Genomic DNA, 27,477 nt, shown 5'->3' with positions numbered 1-27,477 from the left:
CTGAGACTACAGACATGCGCCAACATGCCTCGCTAATTTCATATATATGTGTGTGTATATATATATATATATATTTTATTGTCCAGCTTGCTTCTTTCTTTCTTTCTTTCTTTCTTTCTTTCTTTCTTTCTTTCTTTCTTTCTTTCTTTCTTTCTTTCTTTCTATTTCTTTCTTTCTTTCTTTCTTTCTTTCTTTCTTTCTTTCTTTCTTTCTTTCTTTTCTCTCTCTCTCTTTCTCTCTTTCTTTCTTTTAAGTAGAGACAGGGTCTTGTTTTTGCTCAGGCTGGTCTCGAACTCCTGAACTCAAATGATCTGACTGCCTTGGCCTCCCAGAGTGCTAGGATTACAGGCGTGAGCCACCACACCCAGCCCCATTATTTGTTAATATCACCAAATAACCAGTCCCTCACTATTCACATTTCCCTTATTGTCAAATACATTTTTTTTATAGTTGGTTGTTTTGAATCAGGATCCTGTAAGTCTCACACATTACATTGTGGGACTGTCTCTCTTTTGTATCTTCTAACTTACTGGTTCTCTCCCCACCCATTTTTATCCCCTCATATTTGCTAAAGAAACTAGATTGTTTGTCTTATAGAATTCATCTCCTGAATGTGGCCAATGGCGTCTCTGTGGTGTTGTTTAATATATTCCTCTGTCCCCTATTTCTCCTGTAAACTTGAAGTCCATGCCTTATTTATTTATTTGTTTGTTTGTTTGTTTATTTGAGACAGGATCTCACTCTGTCTTACAGGCTGGAGAGTGGCCTCATCATAGCTCACTGCAACCCCAAACTCCTGGGCTCAAGCAGTCCTCCTGCTTCAGCTTCCCAAGTAGCTGGGACTACAGACAAGTGCCACTATGTCCCAATAATTTTTCTATTTTTTTTGTAGAGATGGGGTCTCACACTTGCTCAGGCTGGTCTTGAACTTCTTGCTTCAAGTAATCCCCTACCTTGGCCTCCCAAAGTACTAGGATTACGATGTGAGCCATCACACCTGGCCAAGTCCATGCTTTTAAATGCCCCCATCACCCCTTGCCTAGTAAAGGGGGGCAGATGACAGCATAGCACCCAAGGAAGCTTTGAGACTTGGCTTTGCTGGAGAGGGATCAACACCTCCTAGAGTTACTTGGGCAGGCTTTTAAATAGATACTGATGCCTGGAGCCCACCCCAGACCAATAGAATTAGTATTCCTGGGGGTGCAGCCTGGTTTCTGAAGCACCCACATGATTCACTGTGCATCCAGGTTCAGGACGACTGCGCTGGTCCAGGCTTTCTGCCTTTGGGCTATAGATTCAATGAGTGTTTTATTCCTAACCCCCAAGAGCAGTAATTTGGAGGTCTGGAGGGGAGAGGATGCCTGTCAGTTTCTGCTGCTCCCAAGGCCCCCTCTCCCCCATGGGCCTGCAGGTGGGAGAGATGTGGAGGTGGGAAGGCAGCTTGCTGCTGCAGGCCCAGGGCTCCTGCTAGAATTAGCTGACTCACCTTTCTTGTGCAGGGAAAGAAAGGGAAGGAATCATTTGGCTGACTCATTCTTCTGGTAAAGAAAAAGGGAAGGAAAAACTTCCAATGACTATGTGATTGGGTAAAGATGGGGGCAGAATTTTAGAGGGGGAGAGAAGGCTACACATTTTAAATGGTTGAGAAAGTAAAAATGAACTCAGACTGAGAAAGTAAACACCTTCCCTACCATTCATCGGGCAGGGAGGACAGTCACACATAAAGCCCGCTGCAAAGAAACAATGTTTCTCACAAGGATCCACTGGAGCTACAAAGTTTCAGAACAACTCTGTTCTTTGAAATTTCTCATACTCATTGAGAAATCCCACTCTTTAAGGTCATAGATTGCTAGAAACTTTGCTGTTTAAATTGTATCAGTAGGAATGAACCAGCCACCTCTTGACTGGCAAACATAAGCCACTTTGCCTCAGAGAATCAACCCACATGCTTAGCTTCAAATAAGGGGTTTTTTGTCCCAACGTTCCACATTGATCTTTCCAAAGAAATATGACCCTTGGTCCACTTGTCAGTCCAGACCTATGTTGATGCCTTCCTACCCTGTCTTGCTTTGCTTTGAGCACATTGAATCTCTGCTTCATTTACATTTTACTCTACCTTTACCCAAAATTCTATACTAACTCAATGTTCCCTGTGTTTGGTGAGCACTCCAGAGTTCCTCTGCTTGTGCCTTCTTCCTTGCAGTGAGTCAGTAAACCTGACTTTGTCAGACTATAGATTTGTCCCTGGGTGTTGTAGGCTGATTGGGCTAGGACACTATTGTCTGCATTTCCAACTCAGGAACCCTTTCTTCATTCAGTCTCAGGCCTATGTGTCCACGTGTTTACTGAAGAGTTACATCTGGAAGACCCTTTAAGTATCTCAGACTTACAGGACCAATACAGAATTTTTATCTTATTCCCCATTCAATCAGTATTCTTCTTGCTGTCCTTATCCTGGTTAATAAGCATTTGTGTTTAACTAGAAATCTAGGCATCATCTGTGAGTCTTCTTCCTTCCTTGTTCCCTCATAGTCACTCAGCCTTGCAATATCCCCAGGACCTAGCACAGCACTGGGTACACGTAGGTCCTCACTAGGTAGCTGAGTGGTGGAATCAGGTGCAGCTTCTGATCCCAGACTTTGTGCCTTCATACTCTTGCTTACACCTTCTCTGCTTGGTAATACATTTACCTCCCAGTCCCAGCTCTGCTGGGCCACCTCCTTGACTCACACTAGGAAGAAACAGGAGGAAAACTGTGTGTCCCCAATGTTCTCTGTGATGCCTCATTTAAGCACTGATCACAGTGTTATTTGTTTACTTGTTTGTAGTTATTTGTCTCTTGATGGGCCGTCAGCTCCTTGGGGACTAGTTCATTATGGTGTCCCCTGAGCCTAGCTCAATAGGAGTTTATAGATGTCTGTGGGGCAAATTGGTTTATCTTGGACTCTCCCGCAGTAGCTATAGTGGAAGTGACACAAGAGGGCTGGCAGGGCTGGGACAGGATCAAGACAGTGCAGTACTGGACCATCTTCAAGAAAATGCTTCACGTGGACCATGCTTCTGGTGATCCTCTTCCTGCCTTGGGCCACTAGCTGCCATACTGTTACCCTTTTCTGATCCTGCCCTACCTTCAAAGCCCAGCCTGGCTCCACCCCCTCTCGAAAGCCTCAAGGCCATTGGCTGCTCTTCAGCCCACACATCCGTTCCCCAGGAGTATTTATTTGTGAAGGCCCTTCTAGATGTGTAAGGAGACTGAGAGCCAAGGAGGATAAGGAAAGAGCATCTGACAGCCCACGTGCTTCAGGAGCTTATAGTCAAGTATAATACTTAAAATACCAGCTTGTATTTTACTTTATATTTTTTAAAAATAGAATATTCTATATATTATGTATAATATTGATTTATTTTTCATTTTAAAAGCAATTTAAAAGTTATAGAAATAAAAACCACCCATAATCCTATCACCCAGAGGCAATCTCTGTTAACATTTTAATGTATTTTCATCTGGCTTTTTTTTTTTTTTTTTTTTAGACAGAGTCTCACTCTGTTGGCGGGGCTAGAGTAAGTGCCATGGCGTCAGCCTAGCTCACAGCAACCTCAAACTCCTGGGTTCAAGCGGTCCTTCTGTCTCAGCCTCCTGAGTAGCTGGGACTACAGGCATGTGCCACCATGCCCGGCTAATTTTTTCTATATATTTTTAGTTGGCCAATTAATTTCTTTCTATTTTTAGTAGAGACGGGGTCCCGCTCTTGCTCAGGCTGGTTTTGAACTCCTGACCTTGAGTGATCCACCTGCTTCGGCCTCCCAGAGTGCTAGGATTACAGGCGTGAGCCACTGAGCTCAGCCTCATCTGGCTTTTTGAAAAATACATTTTTACCTTTTATTTTGAAATACTTTCAGTCTTACAGAAAAGTTGCAAGAGTAAGAAAAATTTTTGCATGCCCTTTGCTTAAATCCACCAGTTTTTAATGTCTAGTCACATTTTGTTTATTATTCTCTTTGTCTACAGGTGATCATGAAGTCTAGAACCACAGGAAACATACATGGTAGCATCAGGACATCTTCAATCTATAAATACATAATAGTTAGAGCACCCATGTTGCCAGATTTCATGGCTGCCCTGTATATTATATTTAATATATTATATTTAACGTTAGTTTTCTTCAACCATTTAAAAGTAGGTTATATCCATTCATCCCTTAATACTTCAGTGTCTGTCTTTTAAGAACAAGGACATTTTCTTACATAACCACAGTGCAGTTATTATATTCAGGAAATGTAACGTGGATGCAACACTTATTAATCTGTGGTCTGTATTCCAATTTTGCCACTTGTCTCACTAATGCCCTTGAGGGCATTTCCCCCCTCTAGTCCAGGGTCCAATCCCAAATCATGTGATGCACTTAGTTGTCTCTTTAATTTCTTTTAATGTGGAACAGTTTTTGTCTTTGTCTTTATGACACTGGCACATTTGATGAACAAGATCAGTTCATTTATGGAATCCTCCTCAATTTGGGTTTGTCTGATGTTTCCTCATGATGCAGATTGAGTCCTCCAGAATACTGTGGAAGATGCTGGGGACTTCTCAGGGTGTCACAACCAGAGGGACACAATGTCCACCTGCCCCTCATTGGTCTTTTTAACACGTCCCCTTCATTTTCAGGGGTGGCACTTCATTACTTTCTGGCACAACAAAACGAACAAGTTTCATCTTGTATCTTCCCTATCTCAGCCCTGGAATGAGCCACTTCCCTGAGGAACTCTGGTTCTTTTTAGTGGGCCAGGATCTGGATGTCATTTGGTCTTTTTGCTGCTCATTTAGTATCCATCTAGCTCTGTTTATCTCCTTGTTTATTGAGTTGGAATCACACTTCTTATATGTATTTTATAAAATCATAAGCACTTTTCCATGTCATAAATGTCTGAAAGCATGATTTTAAAGGCTGCACAGTATTCAATCATAAGACTGGACCATCATTTATTTAACCACCTACCTATGTAAATAATGCAGCAGTGATCATCCTTAGTGTGCACCCCGACCAAATCTCTGAACATCTTGGATCGTTTCCTTAGACTACATCCTTAGAGGTAAAATTTTGCCAGGACAACAGTGTAAGCCTTGAGCATGTATGTCTTAAGTGGGGAAATGGTTTAGGCCATTTGTGTTACAAGAGGTTGGAGAGCAACTGTTTTAGTAGGAGTGGTGCTAAAGCTCTATCTGGTCTGTGACAGGCAGCACCTGGGTGGGGGCGACAGTGGGGATGAGACAATGCTCTGTCCAGGGCATGCCACGGCGGGCAGAGAAATGGAGGTGGGATGAGGCCTGCTGTGTGTGGGGCTTTCGAGGTGACCTGGGGCCTATTGCAGGATCTTTATTGGGAAGGGAAAGGAGCAAGGGTTGACTGCAGGGTCTGGTGTCCTAGTAAGTAAGGGGAGGGATGTGGAGGCTTCCGTTTCCTCCACTGTGGAGAGGATGGTGCATGGAGAGCTGTGGGGCTCCAGGGAGAAATTTGGGGCAGAGCCTGGAGTGAAGCGAGACATGAACCCTGGTGTTTCCCCTTTATCCTGAGCTTAGCACCCTCTCTCCTCCCCTTGAGCTCAGCTTTGCCCAGCTGGCTTAGTCCCCTGGGCAGAAGGCCCAGCAGAAGCGTTGCCTGGTTTCCTTTCATTGTGCTCTAATGCCTATGGCCTGCTTAGCACAAAGCCCTCCTTTTCCTGGGTCCCTGCTCGGGAGTAAAGGGCTGGGGGAGTGGGCCCCTCACCCTCTGCCTCACCGCAGCTCCAGGGTTATGGGTGAAGGAGGGCTGGAGAGCTGTGAGCTTGGCACTGTCATGCTTGAGCTGTGCCTGTGGGGATCTTCCCCTCACCCTCCACGGGCAGAGCTGGACCTCGAGAAGGGACCCTGTGAGGGGCAGACAGGGTCGTCTATCACTCAAGCTGTCCTAAGCAAGGCAGGGAGGCCAGAAGAGGGCTGCAGACCAGGCCTCACCTCCAGCCCACATGCCTGGTGATGCCTGGGAGCTTCTGAAGGGCTCAGAACAGATCTCAGGGCATTGGGAGAAGGGGAGAAAAATGGGAGGCATCTGGAAGATAAGTTGGGATGGTCACTGAGTATCTTGATGGTCTTTGAGTTGACTTTAGGAAACTCTCAGCCCCAGGAAAAGCTGTCCTCAGGTCCCTGAGCAGTGAGGCTTCTCTGTTATTCACATACTTGGGTAGTTCTGGGAAGTAGGGGACCCTGACCCTAAGGGCAAGCTGTGACGTGGGGCTCCCCAGTGTCTGGAGGACGATGTGTGGAGCTCACCTACTCTTCTCTCCTATCCTCTTCTCCAGACGTCCTTCTATGGCCGCTTCAGGCACTTCTTGGATATCATTGACCCTCGCACACTCTTTGTCACCGAGGTAAGTCATGGCCGTCACTCAGTGGCCCCGGGCCTTAGTGCCTTGCCACTTCAGAATGTGTGGGTCTTCTGAAGGGTTAGGGAGGGTGGGGAGGGGGCACTGAAGATGCTAGAAGAGGTGGGAGATGAGAGGAAGGTAACAGATATTCTACTTACACTTCTGTCTCTACTTGTATCTATCATCCATCTGTCTGTCTGTCTATACACTGTGACGTGTGCTTTTCACATTATTATATCTGGATCTCTCACAACACCCCTCAAGGTAGAGATCATCATCATTATTATTATTTAAAACTTTAATGAAATTGTTATCAAGTACATAAATGATATGCTCCCTAGAAAAGTTCAAACAGTACACATGTTAAAGGATACGAAAGAGTATTCTGTAACCATCCTCCCCACCCAGTTCCGTCCTTTCATAGATAACTACTGTCAATGGCTTTTAATGTCAGATTTATTAAGGTATAATTTTCCTTTTTTAGGTATACAGTTCTGAGTTTTGACAAATGTATTCAGTCATGTATCCACCGCTACAGTCGAGATATAAAACATTTTCATCACCCTAACATGTTCCCTCATGCCTCTTTATAATCAATTCCCACCTTCCCCAACCCCTGGCAACCAGTCATCTGTTTCTAATGTTTTGCAGTTTCCAGAATGTTCTGTAAATGCAATCCTACAGTATGTGGCCTTTTGTGTCTGGCTTCTTTACCTTAAGATAATGTTTTTGCGATTCCTTTGTGTTGTTGCATGTATCAGTGCTTCATCCCTTCTTATTGCTGAGCGGTGTTCTATTGAAAGGATGTTTCAGAATTTGTTTATCCATTTACTTGTTGTCGAACACCTGGGTTCTTTCCAGTTTTTTGCTGTTGTGAATAAAACTACTGTGAACATTCTTTGTGTGGATCTATGCTTTCATTTCTATTGAGTAAATAACTAGGAATAAGATTGCTGGCTCATATGGTAAGTGTGATAAATATATATTTAACTATCAGAAACCGTCAAACTGTTGTTCGAAGGGGCTGTGCATTTTACATTCCCATCAGCAATGTTTGAGAGTTCCAGTTGCTCCACTTCCTCACCAACACTTGCTATTATCAAATTTTTAAAAATATTATTTTAGCCATTTTAAGAAGTATGTCTTTATAGGCTTTTTATATATATTTAACAGATATGTGTAGTAATGTATATACATATAAAATACCAAACATTTATTAACCACTGTGTGCAAGGCAATTTGTAAGCATTTGACATGTATTAGCTCATCATATTAACTCAAAGCAACCCTGAGAGGATGCTACTTACTATAAGTTCATTTTACAGAGGAAGAAATAGACAGAGGTTAAGTCTTATGCACATGGTGCTGGCTGATGGAGCCAGCGTGTGAACCCAGGTATGATTATTCTCAGCCAGTTTTCATCCCTGTTCAGGTAACTTGAGTTTAGGGAAGGAACTTGCCCAAGATTACTCAGCTGCTCAGCTGGCAGAAGGCCTCAGCTCTGACCCTGGGCCCCCACATACCCTGAGGCAAGTCATTGAGCCTCTGAGTCAACTTCCCAAGAGGACAACACTTCACTGCATGTTTTTTCTGTGTTGAGCATTGATTGGCACACTTAGGCTCTGGAGTTGACTAGCCCAAGGAGAGGAAAGCCACGATGGAAGGAAACACAAGGGCTGCTGGACACTTGGGCCTGGAACTATCCGCACTGTGCCAGGAGCAGCCCGGTAATGTGAAATGTGGGCATTGCCCTCATATGTGGTTTCCTACTGCAGCTCAGTGAGGACAAAGGGCTCAGGTGTCACAGGCTGTCCTAGGCTCTATCTGGATTCTCCTAAGGAGTAATCAATGCAAGTACATAAAAATTTGGAAGAGCACCAAACTAGGGAAACTACTTGCTCAGCCTAGGTAATGTGTCATTCTAGGAAGTTCCAGAACTGTGCAAAACTAGATACAACTGTAGTCCTAAAATCCCAACATAAATGCTACCTGCTTGATGGAGGAGTCAGCAGAGGCCAGTGCTTAACTCAAAAGATGGAGGCGCCAGTGCTGGACTTTGGGGTACATTGAGAAATGGAGGGAGACTTGGGAGGTAGGGAGGTATTTCAGTTCTCCTGAGATTATCATGAGCAGGCAGGGATTTGGGGGATGGATGAGCAGCTGCTGGGTGGCACTCTCCCTGTGCCAGGGGCTCATGCTGCCCTCCGCCTCCTTTTCCTATACTCAGACTGTTTCATTTTACTACTCTTTTCCTTGTACCACATCTTTCTTTTTCAATCCTTGCATTTTGTAAGACCCCAACATTCTTGTACATTGCTAAACCATTTTTGGCCTGTTTCTCCAACCAGTAAATTAGAAAATCTCATATTTATATATGTTTTTACTATTAATCAAAATGTCAAAGCAACTTAAATATTTACCAAATAGAAAATAACCAAGGCAACAGCAATTTTATAATATTTTTCAAATTTCACTTGCTCCTTACCCTCATCAGACATTCTGATAGGCTTCCCAAAAAGATCTGTACGTCTCCTCCCCACTGAACCCCAGTTGGAGATTGTTTCCAGGGCTACTGGCCTTTTGGAAAGCTTCTGCCCACAGAAGATCTTCTAGGCCCTAAAAACTCTGGAATGGCCATGAATGGGACCTCCAGGCCAGCAAGGTAATGGCCTTAACCCTCACTAGTTCTAGCCTAGGCAGGTTGGTTAGCAAAGTCATCTCCATCAATGCAATGAGAATTCACAGGCACCTGAGGGTGGCCAGATGGGGAATACTGGGGTTCATGCCTCACTACACTCTGGGCTCTGCCCTCTCCTCCCTGGAGCCCCACAGCTCTCCAAGCACCATCCTCTGCACCGTGGAGAAGCAGAAGCCTCCATGTTCCCTTCCCTTGCTTACTAGGATACCAGACCCTGCAGTCAACTCTTGTTCCTTTCCCTTCCCAATAAAGTCCCTGCTGTAGACCCTGAGTCACCTCAAAGTCCCTACACCTCCCCGATGAGCTGTGGGGCATCGAGAGGGCCAGGCCCCCTGCACTGCTGGGCTCAGTCCCCAGACCATGGCTCGTGTCTACACAACATTGTTTCCCTCCCCGGCCCTCTGATGGTGTCCTGGCAGGAAGTGTGGGGTGCTGGCTGCGCGGCTGGAGGAGATGTGGACGGGCCGTTTGTCTGTGAGGGTAGGAGCAGAGTGGAAGACACAAGGGGGTGGCTCTGGAAGATGGAAGGTCCAGGAGTAGAAAGATCCCGGGCAGCTTGAGCCACCTGGTGACCCGGTTCTGAGGCACATTAGCTGAGTCAATGGAGAAACTCCTCCTGAGAGAGTTTTGCAGCTACTTGTTTGCAGTTTGTAACCGACCAAGCTTTAAAAACATGCCAGCCCTTGTGTGTGTAATGAGGTGGAGGAAATTTTATTCACTGTAATTTCTCTTAGGAAGAAGGCTGTCTTTGTTCTAAGAATGCCTTGAACAAAGCTTCAGGGGAGCAGGAGGTTGCTCTGCTTGACAGAGGGGGAAGAATTGTGCTTTTTGATCCTAAAAGGAGAAAAGAGAGAGAAGGAAGAGGAGGTAAAAAACAGTGGGAAAGAGAGTGAGAAACCAGGATGAGCTGAAAGATCAGTAAAAGAAATGCCAGGGTGGGGACTTGGCTGGGGGCTCTTTGGAGATTAGTGTCGCCCACTGTGCCTGTGAAAATTGCTGTGAATTTGCACTATTATGTCCTTCACCGTCATTCCTGGGAAGTTGCCAGCAAATTCTGCCTCGTTCATGAAATCTCTGCAAGAGATTATTTTGGGGGGTCTCGAAGGGCTGTGAGTCTCCTGTCTAGGGACAGTGTGTGTGGAATCATACCAGATGAAGGGAGCCACCAGGAGCTTGCCGAAGCCCAAGGGGGAAAGCTTTGGCCTTCCATGCAGACCAGGGAATTAGATCTACATCTCCGAGGCCATTATTCCTAATTATGGACCAAAGATAAAAGGAATTTACTATTCTGAATTCAGTAATTACCTAAGGGAATGGGTGGTTGACAGATTATCATCCTGGAAAGCATAGAAAACTAACTGAAATAGTATTCATAACACCATGTCAATACTAATATTGGTGTAGCAATCTGAAACTATTTTGGGTGTATTGTAGGATAGAATAAGTAATTATACTGAGGTTGAGTATCAGAGTTTTCACTGTGGGAATTGAGAGATACAAACATGGAATAGGGGAAAAGACAAAAGAATTATTAATACATCATGTTGTGTTTGCATTGGTGTGGTATCGATATGAACTCATGATGATGCACACATGCACACATCTGTATTACATTTCCTAATTTCCTGGCTCTGCTCACTGACTGCACTTTGCACGCAGATCTTGAGTTCTAAAAACCACTACCCACAACAAGGGGCTCCTTGGAGAGATGGTGTAAGGCGGGTCTGAGGCAGTGAAGAGTTGATACAGAAAGTGAGGAAGTACTCAAAGAATGATAGAGACATAGGAACTGGCTTGAAAGGAAATCCACTGGCCACCTCTGGGACGATTTGAACATGAAAAAGAAAAACAGCAATGGATTCTAACAACTTGAATTAAAAAAAAATCCGTGATTTTATATGCTGCAGCATGAATGTGTCCCTTCCAAAATCCAGGTGTTGAAACTTAATGACGAGGGCTCCTCCCTGGTGAATGGGATTAAAGACCCTATACAAAAAGAGGCTTCACACAGCCTTCGGCCCCCTTGCCTTCCACCCTGTGACGACGGGGTGCTCCTCCCCTCTGAAGGATGCAGACCCCACCAGACATCATGTGCTGTCTGTGAGAAATAAATGAACTGTGAGAAATAAATTTCTGTTCTGTATAAATTACCCGATATGTGGTATTCTGTTACACTAGCACAAATGGTCTAAGACACCATAGTAATGCTAAAAATGTGGGTGGGGGAAGCTCTTCTTACCTTGTATAACTCTCAGTGAAGTAACTGATTCGACCAGGATCATTAATGGATAACTATTTCCATAGAGCAAAATGTTGTTGGGAAACAGAATATTCATTTGCTCTCAAAGTATCACCATGCATATTATTTACTTAACAATTACAAAGGGGAAAAGGTACCTTTACAACAGAGAGCCTTAAAAAGTCTTTCATTCAGAAATCCCACTTCTAGAAATTTATCCAAAGAAATTAAGAGAAGTATAGTGAGATTTATGTATAAAGATATTTATTGCAATATTATTTATAGTAGCAGACATCCTTTAACAGGTGACAAAACTTAGCATCACTAACAATAAAAAAAACTAACATTGTGTGCCTCCTGATGTGATGTGATTCTGGTAGTAATCCCCAAATGCTAGAAGATACATAAAAGTCTAAAGAAGAAAATAAAAAGTGCTCACAATCTCACCTGCTAGAAAGAATCAACATTAACACTTTGTTGTATGTGTATGTACAAAATTGGGATGATTTATATAATATGTATATATATTTATATATCTATGGAGAGAATCATATATGATGGGCATGTATGTATGTTATGCATGCATATACGATGCATTGATATCATATAATTCTCTATATATTTACATAGCAATAGATATCCATGTATATACCTTATTCCGTATCATGAACATTTCATTAACATTTTTCTTGTCATTAAATGTTTCAAAATGCATTTAATAACTGCATAGTAATTCATCACAGGGTTATTCTATAACTTATTTAATAATTTTCTCTGTTGTTGACCATTTAGGCGGTTTCAAGCTTGTATTATTTCAAATAATATTGCAATAAATATTCTTATACATAAATCTCACTGTACTTCTCTTCCTTTAAATAAATTTCTAGAAGGGATTTCTGGATGAAAGACTTTTTAAGGGTTTTGACAAATATTGCCAAATTTCCCTAAAAATTATACCAGCCTGTACCAATATTTTATCAGTTTATACTTCCAATAGCAGTGAGTGAGGGTGTCCATTTAAATGCATTCTAGACAGCACCAGATATTCTAACTTTGAAGTCTTTAATCGAGTTTTTAATTTTAAAAATTCCCAATTGTCAGTACCCTTATATACTTCAAGTTCTTATCTATCTGTATACATTTTTGGCATGCCTACAACATTGAACATATACTTTTTACTTGCTTTTTTCATTCATTTCCAAGTCTTTATAATTTCTTATAATCAGATTTTGTGGTATAAATAACCATGCCCTGTTAGACTTTTAGGTCTAACAGATATGTTGTTTTCTGTCTTTTGCTTTCCTGTAAAGAAAAGTCTCAGGCATTATCACTTTTCATTTCTGCTGAATTTATTTTTCAGTATAAGATCCCAGGAGTAGGGTAGCCAGGCTGGAGGCCATGATAGTTTTTAAAGTTCTTGGGGCAGCCAGATAGATTTATTTCCTGAAGGGAGGCACCACCTGTCATACTGCAAAAACCCTACTCAGCCTCCAAAGGTGACCAGAGGTCAGCTCAGGGAAAGCTACATGTACCTGGTTCCCCTTCCCTTGGGCCTCTCAAAGCGTGGCTCACGGCTGTGGGAGCCAAGGACTCATCCCAGTGCAGACAGGTAGCACCCCACAGGTTCCGGGACTGCTGGGAGGGAACAAGAAGGAGTTTGGGGTGGCTGAGGGAAGACGAGAAGGGTTTGGGACTTTGCCTGCACATAGCAGGCAAAGCTTTGGTCCCCAGTTCCACCGCCTGGAGGCCACGCTAGTAGCGGTCAAGCGTGGTGAGGATGCACAGGCCTGGCCCCAGCAAATGCGAGACTGGCCTCGTGAGAACGACTGGCGACCAAGGCATGATGTAACGTGATCCACTGGCCTCCCTGCCTCCCTGCACACCCCACTGCCAATTCATTCCCCCCCACCCCCAACATTATCTACTTTTTCTTTTTTGGTTTGTAAGCTTTGGGACTCTCAAACTCTCCACTTTGCCTGAAATGGTGCACAGTTCAATTGTACCTGATTCATCTAAACATGCTTTCCATTATTTTCTGTGTTAGGCTGGGCCCAGCTTTGAATGAGAGTATGAAAGGCCTCTGTTTTTCCTACCTGGGGTTCCCTATCCCAGTAGCCCCCAGGTTTGGGAGGATTCAAGCATTTCTGTGATTTCTTTGGGAGACAAGTTGCTGTCTTGAGTACAGGAAGTTCTTCCCTGCTGATGTCTTGTGGAAATGGCTCAGAACTGGGGTTGAGGTTTCTTGGGGTTTCTAGGTGACACCCACCTAGTCTGTGACTTGGGCAAGAAGTACCCTTCCCTCTTGGCCCCAGTTTTCTCAGAGAGGAGATGGCCTAGCTGGTTCTATGATGTATACATGCAGAGGGCTGTTCTTGTCCACATCCTGTGTGAACAGGGCAGTCGCCCCAAGAAAAGATTAGTTTTGCTTCTGATGCCTCTTTCCTCAGCTTTCCTTTTGTGCCTTTTTCTTTCTGTCCCTCCATCCCCATTCCCCTCTGTCATGATATCCTGCCCTCTCTGGCCACCACCCCAGCCTCCGAGCCTATCCCTTTTCTTCCTACACTTTCCCCTCAGGGCCTTGGAGCAGGACTGAGGGGCCGGATTCTCCTCTGTTGGAATCCTCCACTGTGGGAGCACAGCTCCCAGGTGCATGCCTTTCCAGAGGGACCTTCTGCAGACCATGCCCTGTCAAATGCAAGAAGAGACTGTCATGGTGACACTTTCTGGCAAGTTGGCTGGTGAGGGAGACGGAGTTTGGGAAGCCGCAGCTTGGGCCATCCTTCCCTCCAGCCCGGGGCTCCAGCCGGGCCCTTCACAGACTTTGCATTCAGGGGCTGGCTCCCTGTTTGTTCCTGGCTGAAAACGGTTCCTGCAGGGTTTGCCCTGCCACCGACCTCCCAGCTTTCCCCACCCCTCAAGTGCCCAAGCCCTCTGCCAAGCCTCACAATCCCGCAGCATGAGAGGAGGGGTTAAAGCAGGGGGACCCTCCTCCTATTCCCTGAGTCTCCATGAAATGGCCCTGTTCTCTGCAGTGGGGACACCAGCTCCCAGAACATCCAGGCCGTGGGGACCTTTCAAGACAGGTGGCCTGAGGCCTGTCCTGTCCTACAGGGCCAAGAGAGGCTTAGTAAGGCCGAGGCTAGCCCGTAGCACCCAGAGACAGAAAAGCACATTGCAGCTTCCTTCAGTCCTGGGTCCTTAGACTTGTCTTTGGGAACTTTGGATTTAGTTCCCCCTCAACCCATGCCGTTTGCCAAGATCAGGGCTCTTTGGAACTTATTCTTTCGGCAAGAGGGCTTCCTTTGATGCCTGTGTCAAATGAGATGGAATCTGGCCAGGTTGTTATAGGAACTCAGGAGAATCCCTGGAGTGGGAAAAATAATGAGAACACGGGGCCATTCACCATTCAGTGTTGGAAAGTAGAGCATGCATTGTCCAGGCTGCAGCGGCCGGGCGGGCGGCGGGAGGAAGCAGGCTGCAGTGGGGGGGCTTGCTCGGCACTAGGAGGCTCTGGCGGTGTTGGGGGGTGTGCAGAGCAGGAGGCCAAATAAACTCTGGGTTCAAATACTAAATCAGTCACTTACTATTTGTGTGACCTTCAGTTAAAACAATCAACATGATCCAATTTTGTTGAAAAACAAATGTATTAAGTCCAGAAGAAAAATCATCCTCTCTTTGGCAGTGGTTATCTCAGTGGTATGTTTACGGGTGATTTAAAATCTTTTTTTTTTTTTTTTTTGTGCTTTTCTATTTTTTTCTGACATTTGCTTTAAACAGCATGGATTACTTGTATAATTGGGAAAAAACAAACAAAAAACAACCACAAAGCCGTCTCTCCACTTAAGAAATGAACAGATTCCAGGAATGGGCTCTTGGGAATCTAGGAACTGGTACTCAGACACTTGAAAGAGAAAGGACAGTGCTTTCCAGCCTTAGGCCAGTCCAAGTAAGAAGAGTTTCCTTGGTCCCTGTCTGTGCTTCCACTGTGGTCCGGGAGTGAGCACGGCGCTGGAGACACGTACTTCCCACAGGCCCGGGGTAGAGGGAGGCCTGGCTGGTCTGTCTGGGTCGGCAGCTATTCCTGCTGCTGATCTTCTGTGTGTGGGGTGGCTGGTCGTAGCCCACACTGTCAGCCAGCTCTGCAGACTCTCAGCCCACCCCACTGGGTGCCCTTCGTGGGCTCATGTTGGGGTCTCTCCCTAGCCCGCCTTATCCCTTAGTCCAAAGGGGAACAGGGTGGCTTCACGGGGTTTCCTCCCCCACGCTGGGCATCCCTGATGTCGGGTCCCTCATCTGGACCTTGACGTGAGCTGCCTTCCATCACTGTTGTCTGTTTATTGTTAATTTTTTGAGGTATAACATATAGGAAAATGCACAACTCCTAACTGTATGGCTTAGTGAATTTTTGCATATGTTTATGCCCCTATAACCACCACTCAGATGGAGGTGTTGAAATGCCTGTTACCCTAGAGGGTTCCCTCGTGTTTTTTTCCTGTCAGTAACCCCCTTCAGGTGGAAGATGATAAGGCCCTCTCCTGCCATATGTCAGTTTTGCCTGTTTTTAAACTTTGTTATATGTATTCTTTGTGTCTTCTTTTGCTTATCATTGTGTATATTAGCCTGCTATTGCTATGTAACAAAGCAGCCCAGAATTTAATGGCTTAAAACAACAGTTAGTTATTTGCTCACTGGTTTTCAGTCTGGGGTGGGGCTTATAGGGAATGGTTCATCTCTGCTCTATGTGGCATTGCCCAGGGTGACTCTTCCAGGGGCCTGGAAGAGTCCATTGCAAGATGGTTCACTTGCATGGTGAGCAAGCTGGTGACAAGGCCTCAGTTCCTACGCACATGGGTCTTTCCTAAGCGTGGTGACTAGGTTCCAAAAGAGTAACTATCCTAAGGGCAAAGCGGAAGTGTGAGACATTTTTATGATCTAGCTCCACGATGAGGTTACATTACCTTACTTCTGTCATTCCCTATTTGTTGAGGCAGTCACAAAATCCTGACCAGAATCAAGGGGAGGGAACATAGACTTTACCTTTAAATGAGGATGTAGGAATGTTCTAGAAGAACATGGGAGACAGGAATATTGAGGTGGCCATCTTTGGAAAATACATTCTGCCATATTATGTCTGTGAGATTCATCTACTCTATAACATGTATTTGTAGTTTACTTTTTTTTTTTTTTGAGACAGAGTCTCGCTTTGTTGCCCAGGCTAGAGTGAGTGCCGTGGCGTCCTAGCTCACAGCAACCTCAAACTCCTGGGCTCGAGTGATCCTTCTGCCTCAGCCTCCCGGGTAGCTGGGACTACAGGCATGCGCCACCATGCCCGGCTAATTTTTTATATATATATCAGTTGGCCAATTAATTTCTTTCTATTTATAGTAGAGACGGGGTCTCGCTCTTGCTCAGGCTGGTTTTGAACTCCTGACCTTGAGCAATCCGCCCGCCTCGGCCTCCCAAGAGCTAGGATTACAGGCGTGAGCCACAGCGCCCAGCCTGTAGTTTACTTTTTAATTGCTGTATAATATTTCATTGTGGGCATATACTATAATTTACCTATCGATTCTACTATTGAATTATTTACAGTTTGGGGCTATATGAATAGTGCTGCTGTAAACATTCTTTTTTCTTTTTCTTTTTTAATTAATTTTTTTTTGTCCTCTGTAGGCCAGCATGAACGTTCCTCTACAAGTCTTTTGGTAGACAAAGTCTACCTTCTATCACTTGCTCTCTCTTTAGATTCTAAAAATCCTACAGTTCTATCCTTTTCTATCTCTATCCCCATCAGTCACTGCAGTCATATATACTTTAGTAGGTAAATCTTTGCCAATGTTTTTAAAATGTCAAAAATAAATTATTTAAGTATTACATAAATATGTTCTTTAAAAAGCTTTTAATATGGCTGGGCGTGATGGCTCACGCCTGTAATCCTAGCACTCTGGGAGGCCAAGGTGGGAGGATCGCTTGAGGTCAGGAGTTCAAAACCAGCCTGAAAAAGAGTGAGACCCCGTCTCTACTAAAAATAGAAAGAAATTATCTGGACAACTATATAAATAAAAAAAATTAGCCGGGCATGGTGGCGCATGCCTGTAGTCCCAGCTATTTGGGAGGCTGAAGCAAAAGGATTGCTTAAGCCCAGGAGTTTGAGGTTGTCTAGGCTGATGCCATGGCACTCTAGCCTGGGGAACAGAGCGAGACTCTGTCTCAAAAAAAAAAATCAAAACTTTCAATATTACAATTAAGATTGAAGTTCCTTCTGACATCCTTTGCCAAGTGTGGGACCTTTCCTTCTACCCCAAGGTAACTCTTGTCACCAGTTTGGTAGGTCTACTTCTAGGACTTTTTTGGATGCATTTAGACACATAAATATTCTAGAAAATATCGTTTTATATGGCTGTGTGTTATTTGGTACTACAAACAGCATCATACTACTTGGCATTTTTTAAACTGCTGAATATTGTTTCATAGTATTATTATACTACCATTGTTGAGCCATTTCCCAATGGAGGGACATTTAGATGATTTCCTTCTTTACTATTTTTTGTGTATCCTATGAACTTTGGACAGGCCTGAGGCCTTGTACATTGTGAACACTTTCAGTACTTGATTGACATTGATATAATCCTACAAGGAAAAAATTTCCAGGAGCTCTGGATCTGTGCCCTTCAATGTCTCTTTCTTTCCTCTGCAGAGACGTCTCAGAGAGGCTGTGCAGCTGCTGGAGGACTACAAACATGGGACTCTGCGCCCAGGGGTCACCAATGAGCAGGTAACTCTGTTGGAGGTGGGAGTATGGCAGGTGGAGGGGGGAAGGAAGGCGGTAAATTGACAACCCCTTCCCTGCAGCCAGAACCACTTCACTTTCCTTGAGTACCTACTTCTACTCTGCTATGTACCCATGGGGACTTCCTGCTCTTTTGGGGAGATACTCAGATCTCCCCTATATCCCAGGTCTGGTGGGAAGCATAAAGGCTGATAAGGCTCTATGACCCAAAGACCCTTGCACTGGCTTGCAAGAGCTGATTGGAAGCATTTCTTCCCAATTCCACATTCAGTGACATCACAGTGGTAGCTTGAAATTAGCCATGAATGGGAGTATTTATACCATGGAAATGGGAGCAAATGCTACAAATCAGGACTTTTTTTCCAGAGAACCGATTATCAAACATTTACCATCATACCCTTGCCAAAAATTCAGTTTAAGGGTGGGAAGCATGGAGGAGGATGGTGAGGATTAGGCTAGGATACTATAATTTCATTTTTTAAAATATCATATAGGAATTTGATATAGAGCTAACTGAAATGTTAAGGGTTATGTTTGGTTTGGGGGAGAAGGTAGGAGAAGAACAGAATAGTTTAGTACAGAAGAACAGAACAGTATAGTACAGTTTTCATAATTATTGAGACTGATGGTTAATGTCTCAAAGTCTTTCTTTTTGTTCATTAACTTAATTTCAAAATCTTTTTCAAAATTAATTTCATATTTTTTCAAAGTAATAGTGTACATAATTGGAAAAGTCACATATTACTAAAGCACTTGTAAGTAAAAATAGTAATGCTACCCTTCCCTCCCAAATTCCCATTCCTGTTCCTCAGGAGCAACGGCTTTTAGCTGTTCTTCAGACAGAAATCTGTATTTCAAACTAATATGCTTATCTACACTGCTATTTCTCAATTAGTTATTTCGTAGTATTTTGGTAGTTGAGGATTCAGCTCTCTTATTATCCATCCCTATAAACATCTTTGCCCCCAAAATAGTTATTATGATTTTGGGGCTTATTCAGTATTCATGTTATTATGATTATATAAATAACATTTATTGCATAGTCAAATTGGTTGTATCATGATTATGTTTCTTCTCTTTTCCAACTTTATGTTTTATCTGGAGTTGATAATTGCCTCATTTTTTCATTGGCATAATTTCCTTTGTACCGTCTTTAACCTTACTGTACCCTCCAGCAGCCTTTCAGTGTAGTCACGCACTGCATAACATTTTGGTCAATGACTGACTGCATATATATGAAGGTGGTCCCATAGGATGGTAATGGTGCTGAAAAATTCCTCTCACCTAGTGACATCTTGATGATCTGGACCCTTTGTTGGCCTAGGCTAATGTATGTGTTTGTGTCTTATTTTTTAGCTAGTAATAAAAGAGTTTAAAAAGTAAAAAAGAAGACAAAAAACCTTTAAAGTAGAAAAAAGCTTATACATTAACAATATAAAGAAAGATAATATTTTTGTACAGCTGTGCAATGTGTTTGTGTTTTAAGCTAAGTGTTATTACAAAAGAGTCAAAAGTTAAAAAAATTTAAAAGTTCATAAAGTAAAAAAGTTACAATAAGCTAAGTTTCATTTATTATTGAAGAAAAAAAACTACTTTTTTAGTAAATTTAGTGTAGACTAAGTATACAATGTTTATAAAGTCTATGGTAGTGTCCAGTAATGTTCTAGGCCTTCATATTCACTCAACACTCACCACTTACCCCAGGGGTCCTCAAACTTTTTAAACGGGGCCAGTTCACTGTCCCTTAGACTGTTGGAGAGTATGCGCTGTGGGCCCGGGATGAGTTGGCTGCTAAGCAGGACCGGCAGTGGCGGCAAAAACACCCAGAGGGCCAGATAAATGTGCTAGGCAGCCCGCATGTGGCCCTCGGACCATAGTTTGAGGACGCCTGACTTACCCAGAACAACTTCCAGTCCTACGAGCTCCATTCATGGTGCCTTATACAGGTGTACCCTTTTAAAAATCTTTTATGCTGTATTTTTACTGTACCTTTTCTATGTTTAGATATGTTTAGATCCACAAATACTTACCACTGTGTTCCAGTTGCCTACAATATTGAGTGCAGTAACATGCTGTACAGGTTTGTAGCCTAGGAACACTAGGCTAGACCAAATAGCCTATGCGCTTAGTAGGCTGTACCTTCTAGGTTTGTGTAAGTACGCTCTGATGTTTACACAAGAAAGTTGCCTAATGATGCATTTTTCAGAATGTGTCCCTGTCGTTAAGTGACACATGACTATATTTTCAGTGCCTTCTTTTAACTTGAAGATTCATATTTTTCAGTTTCATCTTTCTTTTCCCCCTCCTTTTTAAGAGATAGGGTCTTGCTCTGTAGCCCAGGTGGGAATGCAGTGACTCACTGTAACCTTGAACTCCTGGGCCCAAGTGATCCTCTTACCTCAGCCTCCTGAGTAGTTAGGGACTACAGGTGCAAGCCACTGCACCCAGCTAGTTTTTTGTTTTGTTATTTTGTTTTTAATTTTTTGTAGAGATGGGGTTTCAATATGTTGCCTAGACTAGTCTCAAACTCCTGGCCTCAAGCAATCCTCTCGTCTCAGTCTCCCAAAGTGCTGGGATTACAGGCATGAACCACCACGCCTAGCCTCAGTTCCATTTTTTTTCCATGAAATTTTTCTTTCTGGGGCCCACCTCCCACCAGCTCCAAGTCTCCCTTGTCCTTGGTGTGTGCTGTAGCTTTGGTGCAGCACCTCTTCTAGTAGCTTCTTGAAAAAGGGTAAACGGGAAGAAAGTTTTGAGTCTTTTTGTGTCTAAAAAAAATTGTAATTCTGCACTCAGCCTTAATTGACAGTTTGGCTGAGGAGAAAATTCTAGGTTGACAATCATTTTTCTTCAGATTTTTGAAGACCATTGTGCTATTTTCTTCTGGGTTCCAATATAGCTGTTGAAAAACCTGATGCCATTTTATTCCCAATTCTTTGCAAGTGGTCTGTTTTCTTTCTTTGGAAATATTTAGGATCATCTCTTTAGCTGTGAAATTTATTTCTGAAATTCCACAACACTATCTCTTTTAAAATTCGTCATTTTGGATTCTTGGTGACCTCTTTCAGTCTGAAGACACCTTTCAGTTCTAGCAAATTTTTAAATAATGTTTCTCTGATAATTTCTTCTCATTCTGGAACTCTCATTAGTCAAGTATTGGACCTCTTAGGCTGACACTCAGATTTTCTTATGCTTTTTCTCTTCTGTGCCATCACTATGTACGTGGGGCTAGGGCCTGGGGGGATAGCAAGGAAGAAGCTGGGTGAGGTTCTTGCCTCATGGACCCCCTCACTCCCGAATCCAGGCAGTGACAGTGAGAAAACACAATACTGCTGGAGAGCCGCACACAGAGTAAGCCCCCCGGACTCACCTAGCTGTGAGGGGTGGGAAGAGGGCCTTCGAGGAGGGGGCTGGGGGCAGGAGTGGTTTGGAAGCTGGTTGTGCTGGAGGTGGGGAGAGCACCTGCGGTGGGAGAGGCCGAGGCGAGAGGCGAAGGTGCTAGACCGCAGCAGGGCAGTGTGAAGGGAGGGCAGGTGCCTGAGCGGATGCAGCGCCTTGGCCAGATGCCCTCGTGCAGGGCCCCGGGGAGTGATGAGACGCGGTGCAGTGCCTGCTTACGCAGGGCCCGTCCGAGAGCCTTCGTACTGTGTGCTGAGTCACGGGCAGCCATCAGCAGGGAGGGCAGGCTGTGACCTTTCATTCCCAAGCAGCGGTACTTCCCTCTGGCCATGGGCACTAGAGAGCCTGGCTGGGATGACCTGATACTCCACCCTTCTCTAGGCCGACGTAGTCCTCAGACCCTCACGTGTTCTCAGACCTGCCAGGGGTGGGTCCAGCCTTCAGGCCCTTCCAGACCCTGGGTCTGCTTGTGGCCCAAGCTCCCCTCTGCTCTGTTCTTGCTGAAGTTGGCTTCCTGGGACCTCTTCCAGCTCTCAGAGTCTGGGGAATGAGGCCCATTTCTTCCTCTTTGCTCCCTTCAGTAGCTTAAAGCTGCCTGCTCTGTTTCCTGGGCCTCCTTTGTGTTCTGTCCTGAAAGCCCCCCTGTGCCTCCAGGGAGCTGGGGAGGAGGGGAAATGGGAAGTGGCCTGGCACTAGCTGTGCTTCCCAATTCTGGCTCATGTTGGTGGTGCCTGCAGTGTCCATCTGGTGGCTGGGTAGCACAGTGCTCTAGGTGTGAGCCTGCCGCCATGGTCCCCTAGAGGCAGAGCCTCTCTGTTCCTCCCTTCCCCCATCCTCCTCCAGACTCCCCAGGGAACCAGAGGTTGGACTTTGCATCAGCTCTTGCAGTGCTTCCCTCCCTGGGCCTCAACCTGCAAAGCCACACTTGCCTCTGGCCTCCACAGACACCGGAGGAGAGGGCACAGGTAATGATGACATGCCCGCTCAGGGCTTGGGAAACCTCAAGGACAGGCCCTGGCCCTGGCCCAGGCTGGCCCTGCCCAAGGGGCATGTATGTGCCATCTGAAGAGGCCCAGGGCAGTTCTTGGTCTCAGTCTGGAGACCTCTGTGGCTGCTCTGATGTCCTTTTGCGGGTGTGGGTCAGAAGCCTGTGGCTGGGTCTGTAGTGTCATGGGTAGTGCTGGGTAACTTGTGACGCTCTGTTTTTCTACCCAGTTTATCATCTAACTTGCCCTCCAGTTACAACACCTCACCAGCGAGTATGTGCAAGTGTATTGGTCTTTTGTTCACTCTTGACGCCATACACGTTTTGGTCTTCTATTAGTGGGGGGAGGAAGGGACTGAAATATCCTCCAGAGACTGTTATTATTAAAAGGTTGCTATGCCAGTTAGTCCTGAGGATAAAACAAAAGTGAATATAATTTACCTTTTAGGCTCAGGAGGTAGAAATTTGATGTGCTATAAGCCCCAATAAGGACTGTAGCTTTCAGTTAAACAATGAAGCCATAGCTAAGCAAAAATACAAGCATAGGCACAACCAACTAAGTTTCTGAATGTCGGCTCTGTTTTGTGTGATTATATCTGCTGGGACTTTGCCAGAATGGCTTGGCGTGGATGGAGATGGGTGGGATTAAATGCGGAAGCCCCCTCCCATGGTGAGCTACATTCACTCTTGCTTACCAAGTGCCAGGCGCTGCACTAAGTACTAGCACTGTACCTGCATTATCTCAATTCATCTTCATAGAAACCCGTCAGTCAATACCTGTGTCAACTCAGACCTGAGACTCAGAGAAGTTGCACTTCTTGCCAAAGGTCCCATAGCTAGTCTGTGGTGGGACAGGCATATGACACTGGGCCCTCTTAGACCAGTGGGAAGGACATTTCCCTCCAGAGAAGTAGAATGGAGAGGAGAAACATATCTATGTGGGGGGGGGGGGTGGAGAGGGAAAAGGGGAGAGGAACAGACAGAAAGAGGCAGAGAAATGAGGTAAAGTAGAGAAAGTTGGAAAGGAAATTGGGAAGTTAAAGGCCAGATTATGAGTCTTTGAAAACCAGGCAGAGATGCTGGATGTGTCCTGTTGGGTAAGAGGAAGCTACTGAAAGCTCTTGAGTAAGGGAGCAGCATGACGGTGGCACTGTGGCAGGATCAGTTGGTGGCAGTGCCGGGTGGACTGGGGATGACTGTCACAAAAACCAGGTTGGAAGCTACTGGAGTCATTGGGAGTGTGGTGAGCAGGTCGCTGGGAACCACTGCAGGGCCCTGAGCGGTGGTTCTTGTCCATCAACCCATTCCCCGGAGGCTGGGGACCATATTAAGTGCCTGCTCTGCACCTGGTGCAACATACCAGCTGCTCAGAGCCCCATGCAGGTTATATTTCTGCCCTCAACCTGCCAAGGAGAAACGGCTGCTGGGATGCCAGAGATACTGCAGGTCTCCTCCTCTGGCAGGGAGGAAATGGGGTCAGCTGTGTACGGGCTTTGCTGAAAATAGCAGAGTGAATACCAGAGGCTTAAAATACTTGCACCCCAATTCTTCTATGGGTGTCAGCAGGTTTGTCAGGAGCCAGCTGAAGGGAAGGGGCTGACCCACCAGCCTTACCCCGACTCCTAGCCTCAGGCTCCAGGAATCCAGATGGGCACCCTGTCCTTCTGGGCCAGCCCCAGCTTGGCCTTGTCATGAGCACAGAACAGGCACGTAAGTGATCAGTGTGAGCTGAGGCATTTGTGTGAGGTGAGGCATTTGTGTGAGGGTGAAGTGTTGTCCTGGGTGCTGGGGCACTGAAGTGGCCTCCCACATGGGTCTCCCCATTGTACCTGGGCCCCCATCCATTCCCAGCACAGCAGTCAAAGTGGTCTGTGGAAACATACCTGACATTGCTTGTTCCTCTGCTCCAGGGTTTCTCAGACTCAGCTCTTGGCATCTGGGGCCAGATGATTCTGCTGTGGGGGCTGTTCTGCGCACTGAGAATGTTTAGCAGCACACCTGGCTTTGACCCAATAGATGCAAGTAGCTCCCCCTTCCCAGCCATAACAACCACAGATGTCTCCAGATGTTGCCAAATGTCCCCTGGGTGCAAAATTCCACCCCACGCCCCAGTTGGGAGCCACTGCTCCAGTAGAAACTCTATAGTTTTTCACTTAGAGTAAAAACCATAGTCCTTAACTCGGCCTGCAAAACCCTCATTCCTCTCTGACCTTGTCTCCTATGACTCTCCCTCTATTTAGTCCATTCCAGTCACCCTGGCTTCCTTGTTGCCCCTCAAACTTGCCAGCTAGCCCCACTTCTGCCTCAGGGCCTTTGCACTGCCTTTTCTGTCTGCCAGAATACTCACCCGCTAGATATCTGCCTGGTTCACTCCCCTCTTCAAGTGTTTCCTCTGGTGTCACCTCAATGAGCCCTGCTCTGACTGCCTGACTTACTGCTGTAACTTCCATCCCCACTGCCAGCACACACCTCTTGTCCTCTACCCTGTTCCACTTTCCCTTGTATCTTCTAACATGTGGGAGAGTTTACATATTTATTGTTTTCATTGCTTATTGTCTACTGGCCACACTAGCCTACCTGTATGCTCCACAGAAGCAGAGATTTTTGTCTGTTTCTTGCACCCATGTATCTACCCTTAGTGCCTAGAGCAGTGCTCACCACTTAGTAGATGCTCAGTAAATATTTGTTAAATAAATGAACTTGTTAATTAAATGAATTATTAATTTTCACAACAACCTTGAAAGTATTCATATCCTCATATTACAAATGAGGAAATCGAGGCTCAGAAAGATTAAGTAAATGGCCCTAAATCTCCTGGCCAGCGAGTGGGAGATCTTGAATTCAAACCCGGGTCTTGCTGGAGACAAGCCGCACGTGTAGGGAAATCGCGATGCTGCCATGTGCTGTGCTGCAGAACGTGGCGGGGAGTCTCTCCTCTCCCCTGCACCTGTAGAACTGGCGGGTAACTTCACCCTAGATAGACTTGCAACAGGTACATAGTACCTGGGAGTAACCATGGCAACAACATTAATGGTGAGGTATAATGCGACTGGCCCAACTGATAAATTAGGAAGTTTTTTTTTGTTTGTTTTATGGAGGCATTCTTTGCCTTACAGAAGGATCCCCTTCAGGCTCTGTTTAATTACCTTCTGGAGGTTGTTTTAAATAGGCTCTGTCTTTGCTGCCTTGGGAAGTTTGGAGAAGCAGCTTGGAAGGAGGCAGAGGGGAAGAGGAGCGAGCCAGGCTGGGGGTGGGGCTGGGCAGTTACTCTTCCCTGTGGGTGTCGGGGTATGTCCTGCTCTGCCTGTGAAGGAAGGCAGGGCCTGCGAGTTGGCCCTGACCTCGAAGTTTGGGATACAGCCTCTGCCCCTCCCTTGGTCTCTACACTGACATTCCAGATCGGTTCAGATGGCAGCTCAGTGTAGGTGCTGGCTGTTTTTGAAATCAGCAAACTTCTGCAATGCTCCAGCCACCTCCCGCCCACACTGCTTCCCCACACCTCCTCTCTGTCCTCATTCACCAGGTTGAGAAGTCAAGCAGGGTTCAAAGTCTCATCTCTACACTGGTTTGTCACTGGAGCCAGTAAGTCCCAAGGGACTTGTGTTTAGCCAGAGGCACAGGGGAGATGATGGGCTGATCCCAAATGAGGTCAGGTCACAAGTAGGAGTTAAAGTTTAAAGTGGAGATGCTTTCTGCCTGGGCTGATGAGAAGATGCTGGGGCTCCCTTCCCTAGATTCCCAGTGTGGACGGCACACCCACTGCATTTCATCTGGTCTCCCTTGAATGTTTCACATCCCAGGACGACCCTCCCCTATAACCTGTTTGCAGGACTGGCTGGTGAAACTTTGAACTGGCAGCCAGCTCTCGGCTTATGGGCACTACCTGCTGCCGTTTCGGCATCCGCCATTTAACCCTGTGGGTCCAGCGGGTCCCAGGGAAAAGCTTAGATCCAAGGAGTCATACCTGAGTCCTTGTCCTGGCCTCCACGTAAGCTGGGCCTGGCATCATAGGCTGTTGGACAGCAAGGGGCCCTGGAGAGGCTTGCTTCCACCTGCTGCCCCTTCTACCTGATTAATTTTAAAAACAGTGCAAGTCTAAGGTGTGAAGTGACTTGGACAGGAAGACCATGCAAGTTAGTGACTGAGCCAAGGCCAAAATCCATGAACGTGACTGTTGTCACAGCAGCCTGGAGATAGGAGGAGCCCAAACAAGTTCAAGTCATGACTAGGAATTTTCATTGAAAATGAAGATGTCCCTCCCATCTCACCCCAAAACCTCTGAGGCTGGTGCATTGCCAGATGCCACCAGAACAGCCTCAAGCACCATCTTAGCTTCTGTTCCTTCCTTTCTTCCCTGGAAAGCCTTCACTGATGTCATGGGAGGTGGTTTCCTATAGCCTCTAATAGGTGATATTAGTTAGAGCGATACTAGCTGCTGTAACAAAAAGATCCCCAGGTGTACTAGCTTAAATAAGACAATTTATTTCTCTCCCATGCAACAACAATTCAGGTTCCAGGTGGGCAAGTGGCTCTGCTCCACAGGATCATTCAGGGACCTAGGATGTTTCTCCACCATCTCCTTGGGTACCATCCTGTCTGCATGGCCACGGCTGGGCTGCAGCCACATCCTTGCTCTGGCTCACAGGAAGGGGACAGAAGGCAGGGAGAGGGAGACTTTGGCATGGAAAAGACTCATTACTTCCCCTCAGATGCCACTGGGGGGCTCAGTCACATGGATAAACCCAGCTGCAAAGGAGTGTGGGAAATGTAGTGCAGCTGGCCAGCCATCTGCCAGCTACTGCTCTATGACTGGATGAAGGGGACATAGATTTTGTTGGACAGTTCATGGTCTGTTCCATATGGATTGACAAAGGGCTTGGCAATTATGTACCTTTTTTCTATATTTTTAGTGGTTGCCTTTAATATTTTTTAATAATTATTTTTGAGTAGGTAATATATGAGCAAAAATA

At 45.4% G+C, this 27,477-nt stretch overlaps 1 protein-coding gene across 2 annotated transcripts in view; it reads left to right on the top strand.

The window, feature by feature from the left end:
- Positions 1 to 27,477, top strand: part of SFXN5 (sideroflexin 5) — a 115,557-nt gene that overhangs the window by 4,954 nt on the left and 83,126 nt on the right. For both annotated transcript variants that reach the window (XM_076000876.1, XM_012750126.2), the window contains exons 2-3: positions 6,334 to 6,402; positions 18,031 to 18,108. In XM_076000876.1, coding sequence (XP_075856991.1) covers positions 6,334 to 6,402; positions 18,031 to 18,108 — 147 coding nt within the window. The remainder of the gene's footprint in view (positions 1 to 6,333; positions 6,403 to 18,030; positions 18,109 to 27,477) is intronic.

Source organism: Microcebus murinus, chromosome 3 (genome assembly GCF_040939455.1).
Source record: "Microcebus murinus isolate Inina chromosome 3, M.murinus_Inina_mat1.0, whole genome shotgun sequence".
Classification (NCBI taxonomy): domain Eukaryota; kingdom Metazoa; phylum Chordata; class Mammalia; order Primates; family Cheirogaleidae; genus Microcebus; species Microcebus murinus.
This window is presented reverse-complemented; position numbering and strand designations above follow the sequence as displayed.